The sequence below is a fragment of the Columba livia genome, chromosome 4 (assembly GCF_036013475.1).
Source record: "Columba livia isolate bColLiv1 breed racing homer chromosome 4, bColLiv1.pat.W.v2, whole genome shotgun sequence".
Taxonomy (NCBI): domain Eukaryota; kingdom Metazoa; phylum Chordata; class Aves; order Columbiformes; family Columbidae; genus Columba; species Columba livia.
In genome coordinates this window covers 10,297,499-10,311,247 of record NC_088605.1, presented here as the reverse complement: position 1 = coordinate 10,311,247, position 13,749 = coordinate 10,297,499, and the positions used below count along the sequence as shown (strand labels likewise).

At 41.3% G+C, this 13,749-nt stretch overlaps 1 protein-coding gene across 2 annotated transcripts in view; it reads right to left on the bottom strand.

Moving 5' to 3' along the window:
* Nucleotides 1-10,448, bottom strand: part of HTT (huntingtin) — an 82,016-nt gene extending 71,568 nt beyond the window's left edge. For both annotated transcript variants that reach the window (XM_021288535.2, XM_065060399.1), the window contains exons 1-3: nucleotides 10,124-10,448; nucleotides 2,923-3,006; nucleotides 2,426-2,546 (exon numbers count right to left, since the gene is read on the bottom strand). In XM_021288535.2, the coding sequence (XP_021144210.2) occupies nucleotides 2,426-2,546; nucleotides 2,923-3,006; nucleotides 10,124-10,224 (306 nt within the window). In that variant the 5' untranslated portion in view covers nucleotides 10,225-10,448. The remainder of the gene's footprint in view (nucleotides 1-2,425; nucleotides 2,547-2,922; nucleotides 3,007-10,123) is intronic.
* Between the last annotated feature and the right edge of the window lie 3,301 nt (nucleotides 10,449-13,749).

Sequence of the window (13,749 nt, the reverse complement as noted above, 5' to 3'; positions counted from 1 at the left end):
TGATATGGGATCAGACTACAAGCAGAGCCAACTTAACGTGCTTTCTGGCAATCGCCAGGAATAGATACTCATGAATAGAACATTAAAACACAAAAATAGTATTCACAAGCAGCGAGAAGTATTTCCTGCTATACATCCCCATTGTCAAGTAGCCTCCTACTATTTCTCAAAGTGAGGCTGTATTTGTACCATTACCTTTAACAGCCCTTGAAAAACCCTTCTTTTTTGAATTACCCTATTTTCTGCATCCACTTATTACAAGGTGTTCTGGACAGCAAAAGTATCACATCCCAGGACCTAATCAAGCATGGTGTGACAAAGCACACACCGTACTTTGAACCTGTGATCTGGCTAAGAACTGGGGTACAGGAAATGAAAGTAAGCACTGAGAAGTGGTAATTTTCTCTTCACCTGAACTCAACCATTCTCCTCCCATCTTGCAAATGGCACACCTTGTCTACACTGAAGCGTTAGCATTTTAATTATACTAATGAGCAGCGTCTGTCCAGACAGACACACAGTTACACAAGTAATGCCTACATCTATGTTATTATATTTAAAGAGAGAAAACATAAAGCATCTTTCTAGCAATAGAATTAGTCTCTAAAATGCCTGAGGTTCCAAAAAGCTGAACGTTGACTCATGTGCAAGCTGAGGGGCCCAATGCTTCGGTTCCACTCATCACAAGCATCAGTGCCACTTGCATGACCAAAAATAAAACTACACATATTTTTGTCTCTGCATTTATACACAAGAGAGCATCTGCCTAAACACTAAGATGCTTCCATACAGCATAAAACTGAGAAACAGAATACAAACTATGATGAGCTTCAATAATAGTGTGACACATCTGTGTGGCTGGAATACCACAGTTATTACCATTTCATAGCAGGCTTAATGACCAAAGACTCCATCATTGCAACATCTTTAAAACAGAACAATCTACATACAAAGATTTGAAAAAAAATTACGTTTTTCAGGTTATCTTGAAACATGTCAGAAAGCAACAATATTAAACAGATCTGTGAATTAAAGAGGTCATTTTTTATACAAAGCCTACAGTAGAGTGTGGTAGAAAGAAGGAAGTAAGTTTGCATTCCTTAGAACTGTTTCAGAGCATTTTTTAAAGCAAATTAAGCTACATAATGATGTATGCACTTCACAGAATGCTAAACTCCTGCAAACGGAAAAACATTTAGACCATAATAAACAGAGCAAAATGCTACAGGGCAAAATGAAACAAGCAAAAGATACTTGTACGTCTTCATCCACTATAATTTCGGAATAAACTACCTAATCAGAAAGCTTTCTCCATACAATTTTCAGCCATAGGCTCAACCCTCAAAACTTAATTTATTCAGATACGAAACAAACACAACTTGACTGAGAGATATCCCTACAGAAATAGGAAAGTTGCTTCCACAAATCCCTTCATGCTAACAAAAATTATTTGTGTATTTCTAAAGCACTTGAACTTTGCATCAACTAGAATAATTATGCAGGTACACTGACTCAAAGGTCAAGTATTTCAGAAAGAGGAAAAAAAGGCAGGTGAAGGTAAACTTGTCCTGGAAGCAGCAGTTCACAGCAATTACTGAAAAGGTTCATTTTAAGATATTTTGAATCAAGATTTAGACCTTCCCTGACCTCATATGAATGCCCATCTGCTGCTCTCCAACAAGCCCTTCTTTCTGGATCACAGTAAGGTAATAAACAATCTCCAGAACACCATATTTATCCTAATTATTGCCTAAAAGCTCCTCCTCCAAGTCATAGCAAATCACACTACCTGAATTACAGCATACTACTAGTTTGAAATTAAAAGCCACTACATCTTTCAGTCAGCTTTTAAATAATACTTTTACCTTTCCTCATGTTAAGTATCTTTATGTTTACAGAACGATTATAGAGTATTCCTCCCAGACAACAAGATGATTTTAGAAAAGCCCACATTCTTGTTTTGGTTAACTTGAAGAGAGTAAAGTTAATCACAGAATCACAGAATGTCAGGGATTGGAAGGGACCTCAAAAGCTCATCCAGTGCAATCCCCCTGCCGGAGCAGGAACACCCAGATGAGGTTACACAGGAAGGTGTCCAGGTGGGTTTTGAATGTCTGCAGAGAAGGAGACTCCACAACCTCCCTGGGCAGCCTGTTCCAGTGTCTGTCACCCTCACTGAGAAGAAGTATCCTCTCATATCTATGTGAAAAATGAACAACTAAAGAAAAGAACAGATTAGAACAATGAATGACAGAAGTTAAATATCTTGATCAGGGCATAAAAAGCTCTACTAAATTCTGTATGTGCTCTTAGGAAAGAAGCTTCCTTAACCTCTTACATTAAGAGATATTGTCAACAATAAGCAAGCAACTAAAGGAACATCAAGAAGAGGTAAAATCAGATAGTACAGTATATAAGTTCTTACTTTAATAACTTTGTTAAGGCATTCATCAGCAACCATCCGGACATCAGATTCTGCATCCTCACTGCAGAGGAGAAAGAGTTCCATAGCAATCCCCAGCAGTTTCTGAAATTCTGGAGAATTTCTAAATAAACAAACATTAAAAAATTACAATGAGCACTATGAAAAGCAAACACCAACGCTGTTTTGGAAGGGGCTTCAGAATCCAACTGCACATTTATTATACACAGTTATACAAAAGAAGAAGACATTCAGTGGATTAAAGCACTTCATTAGGAGTTGGGAGATCATTTCCCTGCTCTTTCTTACATAATCCGGTAAGGTATTTGACCTCTGTGACTCAGTTGCTGTGTCTGAGGTAGAAGGATAATGCCTACTCTACTTCAATTTTAAATGGAAGTTGAGCATTTAAAATCAGCACTTATCAGGAAGCCCCCAAATAACTAACACTCCAGACTAGCTATTCATAACAATGTGATAAATGAAAGACATTGTCTTACCTTAAGGACTGAGCAACTATGTTTTCACATATTGTCAGGCAATGATTCACTCGATCTTTCTTGGTAGCTGAGAGTTCTTTCTTTCTAAAAGAACACAACAATGAGGAGTTTGAAACAAGACTTCAAAAGTGAGTAGTGACCATTTAAACAGAACAGAGTAGTGACTATTTACAGGAAAAAGATGCACCCTCTGGACATCACATAAACAGCTGTATACCAACCACCCACAGTCCCAGGACTTCATATATTAACCACTGCTGAGAGCACACTGGCATACAAGCAAAGGGAAGGATCCAAACTCATAAAAATAATTAAACATTTAAGAAGGAATGCCATACTAATTCCACCTATTTCACTGAGAAAATGTTTGGGAAACAAGAGGAGCAAAAAGGAAGGAAAAAGTAGAGCAGATCAAGAACAAAGCTAAAATAAAGAATATTAAAGAAATAAAAGGTTGGGGAAAATAAGCCATGAGAACACGTCCTGCAGACCTAAAAATATCACTTTTAAAAAGACCTTCTTCACACATAATATCACCTTAGACTTTTTATCTGTCAAGTTTTTGAAACTTAGAATTCTAATAAATCAACCTTTTTGTATTTGAACTGGAAAGGATGCTGAGGCAAATCCTATCATATGCCACATTCTTCCAAATGGTTTTGTAATTATAAAAATAGCAAAGCTCTAGACACAGTCTATGCTCATCAAGAAGAATGTCCCTACAGTAACACCTGGTAGAGCCCAGGAAAGGCCAAACTTAGTCAATTCGCAACAAATGAGTGTAAAATGAAGAGAATAAAATTCACAGAATCCAAGAACGCCTATCTCCAAACAATGCAGAGCAACATATGAAAAGCTTCCATGTTGCAAAATCTGTTTAACATGAACTTCAACATGATATTAGCTCCTGTTACCATTTACAGCTCAGTCTAGAACAGAAACTTCTGCCGTGCTCCACCCCCGCAACGGAATGGAAAAAAAGAGCGAGGTTCACAACTACGACTGAAATTTTATTTCACTGTATGCAGCGTCTCCTCCTCCTAACTTTAATGACACAGAATCACTTCTAGGAAAGCAGACATTACTTTTAAATAATTAACCAGCAGCAATACTGGAGCCAAACTGCACACCCCAAGGTACCTCCCCTGGATCTGTTTCACAGCCCAGAGGTACCCGCTCCTTCACTCACATTCACAGAGAATCTCCCCTTTGGTTTTCCAAGTGAAAATTGATAATCTGTATTTTAATTTTCTGTCTTAGCAAGAATAGCAAAACCACATAGCGAAACGGTGTTTCTGAACTAGAAGTTGGAAAACAATGCGAACAGCCTTGAGATACATTAATATAGTTAACACAACATTAAGGACAAACAGCAAGTAGCCAATAAGCACATTGTCCTGGTTTTGCTAAAAACAAGTTTCTCTTTTAGTGAATTTGCCTGTCAGCTAAAGCTTCATATTAGCTGGATTTTCCTGGAGAACCAGACACATGTTTTGGTAAACCTAGCAATGGAATGCAAACTTATTGATAAGCATGGATGGACATCTCACCAGAGGGGCGACGAGAAACAAGTGAGCAAGAAACTGACCAACTGTGTATAACATTCCATTCACGTGAATACTTCATATAAAGTGGGAGATCACGAGGATCTCGTCCCTTTTTGCCTTTTTCCCTTCTGCTTATGGCCGACATTAGGAGAGGACCTTGCTAGTCCTCCCTGCGAACTGAGGCCTAGTGACAGACTGAATCCAGCTCCGATTGGCTGCAGAGTCCAGTCCAGGACTTTGGTTGCCGGCTCTGCAGTTGCTGAGACTTTCAAGATTGGTTTTGTATATTTTGTATTATTTTCTCTATTCTTATTAGTAGCATTAGTAAAACATCTTTAATTTTTTCCAACTCTCCTCACTCTGTCCTTCTTTTCCTCCCAATTGCCTCTCCTTAGTGGAAAGGGGGGAGAGGGAGGGGGAAGTGTGTGTGGGGGAGAGGGGGTTAACAATACATCTGCCAGGGTTTTATTGTCACCCCGCAATCTTAACCCTCGACACACATTAAGCTAAGTCAAAATATATTGTAGACAAAAATTTTGAATAATTAACCTGTAGTATTTAAGAGCTTCAGCTCAAATAATAGGACAGGTTTTGAACTAAGTCACTCTTTGCAAGTACCCCCATCCTTTTTCTTCCCTCAGGTTGGAAGTGGGAGGCTGAAAAGTGTTTGCTCCCAAGATTTCAGTTTTTCTCCCAAGGATTTTGTCATCTCACTCCAGAAATGTTTTTCATTTTTAAAAAGCTTAAGGAATAGTTCCAAACAAAACTATTTTTTCCCACTATAATTTGGCAGTATTTTGTTTAGGTAAGCCTCAGCATTCCTCAAAGAGGATGTCTTCTTTGGCTTGTGTTCATAAGCAACTGGCAGAATATGAGCAGCTAATTTGAATTTGATCAAGATACACAGTGTCTATCTTGAAAAAGCACCACAGAGTCTTCAACAGCACTTTCAGATCACCTCTAACAAAAGAGCAAATACTTCCTACAACATCCAGCTGATTTTGCAACTTCAGCACCGTTGATGTGAACAGGGACCTAAGAAACTGAATAAATCATTTCAACTTCTATGATAATTTTACCTGGCGTTGCCCACATCTCTTAGGAGCACCATTTTCAGTACACATTCAATCCCAGAATAAAATGGGCACATCTGAACTTGCCCATAAACTCACTATTTGAGATACAAAACACATTAAAGATGTTGCCGAATGAGACTGCTTTCAGAATAAAGTTCTTTATTATCTAAACATAATATAGCCCTGAGCAAGGCAGGCAGTAGCGTTCAATACTACTCAGACTAGTACAGATCAATGTCTTCAGCAGATTCCTGTAAACAAAGAGCTCCCTTAACACTCCATCTACCACCTCACTGAAATAAACTTTTAAAGTGAAAAAGGCCCGAATAGAGAAAATTTAATGGGAAAACTTAAAAGTAATGCACGTAGGTAACAAGTTACCATTTAAACTGAAATAAGAGAAACTAGAGGTGAAGACTATCACTTACTATATGAAGAGACAGAAGAACAAACATTCAAGTGAGTTGGCCGAACTGAATCTTTCATCTGCCATTTGGTTATTCAGCTTTCAAAAAAATCAGCCATTGAAGGAGTGAAAGAAAAGGTGGAAGACAAACACTTATCGTACACATTTTCTGTACCTACAAAGACAAGATACCAGAACAGTATCTGCAGCTAGAACACATTATTTTTTTTTTTAATTGAAAAAAAAAAAAAAAAGCTCTACTCAAAAGTATTATGAATTCCTCAGGCAAACTGCTGATGAGCATACCCAGGGGAACAACAACAGCATCACTTATTTCTCAGAAGACAGCTGAAGTAGCAAGCCTCAAGAGTAAGGTCGTTTCAGTTTGATGAACAACAGACGGCAAGAGAAACTGGAAGTAGCAGTTATCTAACAGGAAAGCTTCACCTCACAGGCAGAGGAGTTTAACTTTCTGCACAGACAATCTCTAGCCAAGGAGATTAATAAACAATACAAGGAAACCAGCGATCCCAGATAATTTTGCACTCCAAGTCCTGATGAGCTAGCTACAAAGAGATGCAGCTCGCCGATGCTAATTCTTAGTCGGCCTTGGAATTAAGGATGCAAAAAGAGTAGAGAAGCTCTAAAGCTAAACCAGAAGAAAAAGAAAAAGGGCCAAGCCAAATGGCTTGACGTTAATCTTAAGAAAAGTAATGGGAAACTCAAAAAAGATTCTATTAATAACAAACACAAATATTAGTGGATCAAGAAATAAAGTACTTCCAAATACGGTGGATACTTGAAACAATGTGTAGCAACATAATGATGGATAATCACATTCTGGCTCTTGCAGCACCTTTTTCTGCAAAGGTAACCATTAGAATCAAATGTAAGGGAAAAAAATAGGGCACAGTTAAAAACAATTACAATAATTAACTACTAAAACAAGCTGACAAGAGAAAGGGTGAATTCAAAGGTGAATCCACCTTTGAATTAATCAAATCAGAGCTAACTACTTTTCCAGAAGAAACATCAGCAAGACATTCTCTCAGCTCATTGATAAGAGGTAAAAATGAATAAAAGGTAAAACACAGGATGTTGTGTGACGGTCCATCTGTCTTTTCATTTCACTGAGTAAACTCTGAATTTTTACATCATACTAATCAAATTTTAAGTCAGCGGGAGTTTTTGGATTACAAAACAAAACACCTGACTCCAACCAAAATTTAAAGATCAAAAAAAGCTAAGAATAGATACGGAAGAAAATAAAGTGCCCCCCAGAAGTATATAGAAGCAATATGACGATAAGAGCTAAAGCAAAGTTTTCATAGAAGTGAAAAACCAGCAAGAGATAAGAGAAGAGGCAAGAAGCTGATGTCTGACTGTAATGCATAATAAAAGCATAACACATGAATATTGCTGCTTAAAATCTCTCAAAACAGAAAAAGCTCTAACCTTCTTGGTAAAAGCTTTAATTCAATTAATATTTTCATTTTAAAAAGTACAGCCAGGATATCAGTTTTATCAAGAGTTCAGAAGCCATTGTCTTAGAATAAAGTGAAGAAAGACTTGAATACAGGTTGTGCAACCAATTAAGTCTTCTCTACCCCAAACTCTGTGATCTTAAAACATGTCTTAGCAGCAGAGAGACAGTCCTTAGTAGGAGTCACTAACTAACTAGATGTAGAATGCTCAGTTTTTACCAAAAATACTTAAAAGAATACTTCTGCCTACTCCAACAGCAAATATAATTTTTTTAATTATTATTTTTAATCATGTAGAGGTAACACTGTGTTGTAAATTAAGGTAGCTTATTTTGAAAGAAAGAAAAAAAAGACAGAGGTAGGTAACTAGTTTTACTGTAGCAAAAAAGTCCAACAAAAATGTCTAAGACCATCTGTAATAATGAGATTACTCTATAAGTTGAGGAGCTACAGCTTTTCACTCATCTAATTTATGCAATAGGACAACGTTGATCTCATGGACAATGTCAAATAGATATCTAACAAAACAATTAAAGAACAAACCAGTAGCATTTACGCTGTGACATTCACCAGCTGACTTATTCTTTACTGACAGGTAAACTTGCATCCTTTTACAACAATAAACAGATAGAATGCTAGGAAGTTATCACACAGAAATACAAAATATTTAAGTGCTGTTTATACAGAACCAACCTCTCCACAAATGCAAAGAGTCAATTTTCCTTTCCAGTCCATTATAAACAAGCACAAAAATGCAGACAGTATTGTGAATTACATTCAAGATGGCACGTGGTATTGCAGTAAAAGTTTGGGAAACTTCATCAAGGACTGCCACAATATCCTTTCAAAGGCTTTTATGAGGCTCAGCGCTGTTACTGAATTTGTATAGCTCCTGGGGGCATGCAAAACCATCGGCTTTCTGAAAACATACAGCCTATTTTTAAACACAAAGCAAAGTCAACAAGGACAAACACAACCCTAATTTTTAAGTGTTTTGAGTAGAGTACACCTAAATTCAGACCCCAAACCAAGCACAACATCCCTCAGCAAGCATCACAAGTAATTTTTAGGACTTTCACTTGAAATACCATGATCCATCTCATCAGTAACTTTCTAGACAGGTTTTTCAACTGCATATAGGAAAGACCAGAATAGGTGGCCATCCATGTTGCACAAAGCACTAATACAAAAAATGCACATAACAGAGCAATTAGACCCTGCTGACCAGTAAGGCATCTAAAAACAATTCGTTCATGAAGAAGATGAGTGTTTTCACCTACTATGCCCCAAAAGTGTGAAAATACATTGAGATCGTTCGAGACAGCACTCTTCAAACAGCATCAATCATGATAATTTAGTTGGCATCCATATCAGAACGTACTGTGGGAGCAGGTGGCCAAGAGCCCAGCTCCACTGCTCAGCATCCTCTGCCAAAACACAATGAAACTGCCAATTTAGAAGTTACCTGCTCCTCAACCCTTCTGCTTCTCCTGTCTCCCCAGCAGCTGAAGAAAAAGCAATAGCGTGACTCACGTATTTATTCTGTAAAAATCTTAAGTGCCTTTTCACCTGCTCAATAAATGTTATTTTTAGAGGATGCACGTGTACGGGGCAGCACAGTGTCATGGAACAGTTCCTTGCCCTTGTCCTCCAGGAATGCCTCCCAATGGGAGACCTGAGTGTCACATGGACGTAACACATTTGTCCCTATTGTTTAAGGGTATCAGGAATATTTAAACTAATACATCAATAAGCCATAGCATAGAACTTTAAACGAAGCTTGTCATAAACAGACAACTACATCAACTGCCCTCAGATGTGTCAGAGCCCAGACTTTATAAGGCCTGGTGCTTTAAGTTATGCTTGGGAGCTTTTGCCTTTTTTCCCAGCACAACGTTAGCTGAAAATAAGGTTTTTCCTTCCTAAAACCAGCCTGTGAAACCAATACAGAATTCTCATGTCTCTCGTTCATTACACATAACACTTCATTTTCAAATCTACTTGCCCAGAAAGTTACTCCTAGCTTAAACAGAAACAGAGAGCAGGCAGCACTCCCAGAGATATCCCCAGAGCAGCCTCCCGCCAAGGACAGGGCAGCACCCCAGGACCTGCCCCTCCAGGGACCGCCAGTCACCCCTCAGGCTGCAGCGGCTCATAGAATCATTTTGGCTGGAAGAGACCCTCAGGATCACTGAGGCCAACCACAACCTAACCTTACTCTGGCACTAAACCATGTCCCTAAGAACATTATCTAAACCCCTTTTAAACCCCTCCAGGGATGGTGACTCCACCACTTCCCTGGGCAGCCTCTTCCAATGCCTGACAACCCTTTCCAGAAATAATTTTTTCCTAAGATCCAATCTAAGCCTCCCCTGGTGCAACTTGAGGCCATTTCCTCTTGTCCTGTCACTTGCTATTTGGAGAAGAGACCAACACCCCCCATGCTCCAACCTCCTTTCAGGCAGTTGCAGACAGTGATAAGGTCTCCCCTCAGCCTCCTTTTCTCCAGGCTGAACAGCCCCAGTTCCCTCAGCCGCTCCTCATCACACTTGTGCTCCAGGTCCTTCACCAGCTTCGTCGCTTTCTCTGTACTCTCTCTAGTATTTCAATGTCCTTCTTATCATGAGGAACCCAAAATTGAGCACAGGATTCAAGTTTCGGGAGCCCTCCCCGCCCCGGATCACTCACGGTCTCTGCAGCGGCTCTTCAGGGACGGCAGCCGGTCCCTGCTGCTGCTGGAAGGAGCGCAGCGACTCGAAGGCCTTCATCAGCTTCTCCAGGGTGGCCATGGCCGCTCCGCCGGCACCGACCCGCCGCTCCGACCCACCCTCTCACAGGCACCCGGTGGCGCCCGCCTTCCCTCTCACGGGCCCAGCGCTCCTCCTCCTGTTCCTGCCGGAGTCGCTCTCCCCCGCTCTGCGGGAGCGCTCCAGCGAGCCGAGCCGAGCCGAGCCGAGCCGAGCCCGCCGGCAGCCGAGGCCGCGCCGCCCGTCACGGCCGCGATGAATGAGGGAGACGCCGCAGGGGGCCGCGAGCGCCCACCAGCTGCCCCGCCGCCATCTTCAGTCCCATCATTCCCCGCGCCTCGGCCCCGCCCCCTTCCCCGACCGCCCCGCCTACCCCAGAGCAAAGTCCCAGCCCCAGGCTCAGCCACGCCGGGCGCGCGCGCGTAGAGCGCACCTCCCCCCACCGGTGTCACGCGCGCCCTCCTGTAGATGCACACACGGGCACGCGGCAAGGTAAGGGGCAGGGCAGCAAGAAGAGCGACAAACGCTCTGACCAATCAGACTGCGGGCTCCACCCCTTCCCGAATGCAGGCGTTAACGTATTACGAGGAGCAAGGTCCCTCCCGCTGCCACCGAGCGGGGAGGGGGCGCTGGGTCCTAGAGCCCGCCGGGCTGCTGCGCCGCGGCGCCCCCTGCTGGGTAGGAGGCGGCCGCGGCGGTTTGCCTGGGCACGGAGAGCGGCGTGGCCCTAAAAGCAGCTCTGGGAGGGGAAGCCCCGCTCACCCCTTCGGCTCCGTACGTGACAGGGGCTCTGCCAGCGCTCCCCTTTCCCCGGGAACAGGTCCTGCTGCCCCTCCAGTGCACCGACCCTCAGCGTGACGGGCGTGAAAGCCTGAACCTGCCCAAGTGGGACCCAAAAATCTCCTGTGACCCATGAAACCCCCAACAGAGCACAAGCACCCAACATATGCCCATACATCAAGTGCACTCAACAGGTACCCCTGCAACTCCCCCACATATTTCCAGCCAGCCCACTCGGCACTCAGGTGCTTGCCAAAGGCACCACTGGCATTTCAGGTTTATTTTAGGCTGCACAGAGAAAAGAGGAAACACTTACAGGAACAGGACACTTAAAACTTGGCAAGGTACCCACCAGCCTTTCAGCGCTCCTCTCGCCATTCTAGACTTCCTTTGGCAGAGAATACGTTTTGCACTCTTAAAGCACAAATTAAACATAGAGTCTACAAGAAACAGTATTTAAATAATTGATTCTATTACTAAGCACTTAAAAAAAACTCCGAAAAAAAACAAACTCCAAACCATTATTGTGAACTTTCCAATCACAGCCACTGATATTAAGATATCCAGTTGCTGATGCACATTTTAAATGACAGCTGATAAGGAATGTCAGTTCAGCATAGATCTCAGACACAGGAAATGGAAATGAAGAACAGCTCTTGGAACTTTTAAGAAAAGAAATTCCCAGTAATGACTTAATACACACCACGGTTATTGCTAGCAGAGACAGACAAAAGCAGCAAAGCTCGTGTCTTCGGATATGCAGGCCAACAGGAGTCACAACAGAATTGCCATACTGATCACATTCACATTCAGTAAACTCTGCTCTGCCAGTTAACTTTGTTAGCATGTTAATAAAATATGATGAACCATGTGAAACGTTCCTCCGAAAGTAAACCAATCTACAGTACTGAAAACAATTCAGCTTATAGCAAAACTCCTATTTTTTCATAAATGTGTAACAAAACGTGAGCTTTTCAGGTAAAAATATTTTTTGTGATTATTTTATGATAAAGCCTGCAGAGTTTTCTCTGGAACATACAGAAGATTATGAATTTTTTATTTAGCAAATGATAGGCGAATGAAGATGACAGCACAGCTGGAGTGCTGCACACACTATGTGATAATTGCATGTGCCACACCACACTTGGAAATCAATTTAAGCACACTAAAAAGAGCAGAAGCTCTTCTCAAAACAAGCCACCGACCAAGCCAGCCTCTGCAAACCTGTTCCGAGGCTCTAGATGAGCTCATGTGCCAGTCCCCCGAGGGCTGCTGACTCACGGGCAGGAATGCCCAGGCACCGCCTGCCCACAGCGAGCTCCTCTGCCTTCTCCTCTCTCCAATTGTATTGGCAGCACCAGCCCTCTGGCTCATTAACAAAGAGCTGGAAGAGAACTCGGGGGTATCAGGTTTTTCTTTGGCAAGTACCTTATCAGTGGGTTCTCCCAAGTCAAATTTCCGGGTCCGTGGTTTTGCATGCATCCTGTCACTGATCCTGTTCAAACGGCTGCACTGGAAAAAACAAAGCGATGTCAAACTGGCAAGAACAAGCAGGTAGGCCTACAGAACAGGCATTTTTGGAAAGCCATCGCTACCACAGAGAAAAATAAAGTCACAATCACAATGGAGTAACAGCAAACACCTAATAGGTTATATGTAATTTAGGGGTAGACAATGAATTAATCTCAACCTCAGCAGGTAACGGTACTACTCAAATAATCCAATAGACTTCATGAGACTGCTGGACCAGCCAGTTCAACATACACACAGATAATGTGCAATATGCCACAGCACGGTTATACCATTGCTGAAGTAACTTAATTTGAAGCTGTTTTGTATAGTGATCAAATGCTTAGTCCTTTGAATCATGTCATAAAATTACAGTGAAAGCTTTTGCATAAATAGGGCAAAATGTGGAAAAAATAAGCAGCCTATTGTTGAAAAGTATTTGATTTTAAAACCAAAACAAAACAACAAAAAAACAAACAAACACCCCCCCGCAAATCTAATTAATATCGAGGCATAAATTCTCTCAAGGAGAGTGAAGTCTGGTTAGTTGCCTTGGGCAATAATATAAAATTTAATACACACAATAAGGCTGATGAGAAGTAGAGCTACAGCTACTATTGACCGATCTTGCATTCACATTCATAGTGTTATCACAGAAAATGGATGGAAACCAGCCTATCCCGATAACTCTGTCTTTTCACACAGGAATTTAAGCAGAAATCAAGATTGAGACCACGAAATAACGCATGAGGGCACTTTTTCTTGTAACTGACAATTTTACATTGATATAGAACTTACAGAATGTAACATACATTTTCTGCTTCAACAAATTGTGATTTTTTTTTTTTTATTACAATTTTTCTTTTATCTATCCCAACTACCATGATAGACATGGTAAATAAATCACATTAGACAGTAATAGATGTGGTTGAGATATGCGGCAGTGTTTCGCTTTTATTTCAGGAACAACAATGCTAGAACATCCAGGGAAACAGCTCGTACAAGAACAGTTGAGTGGTTTGGAGATACCGGAACTAACACATGACAATTATGAGTCAGCTGCGCTATACTTGGGAAGAATTCTGCTGGTTTGGACACACGCGGAACATGAGTAAAGTTACCTACATCTCATGTGCAAAACTTAAGTTACAGCATAAGAAGAATTATGAAAAAGAAATAAAAGAATTGTACATTCAGCAGAAGAAACATCATCATCATCACCAAAATAAAGCCAGGCAGGTAAAAATCAGAGTAAACATGAGTTTAGCTTAAAGATGC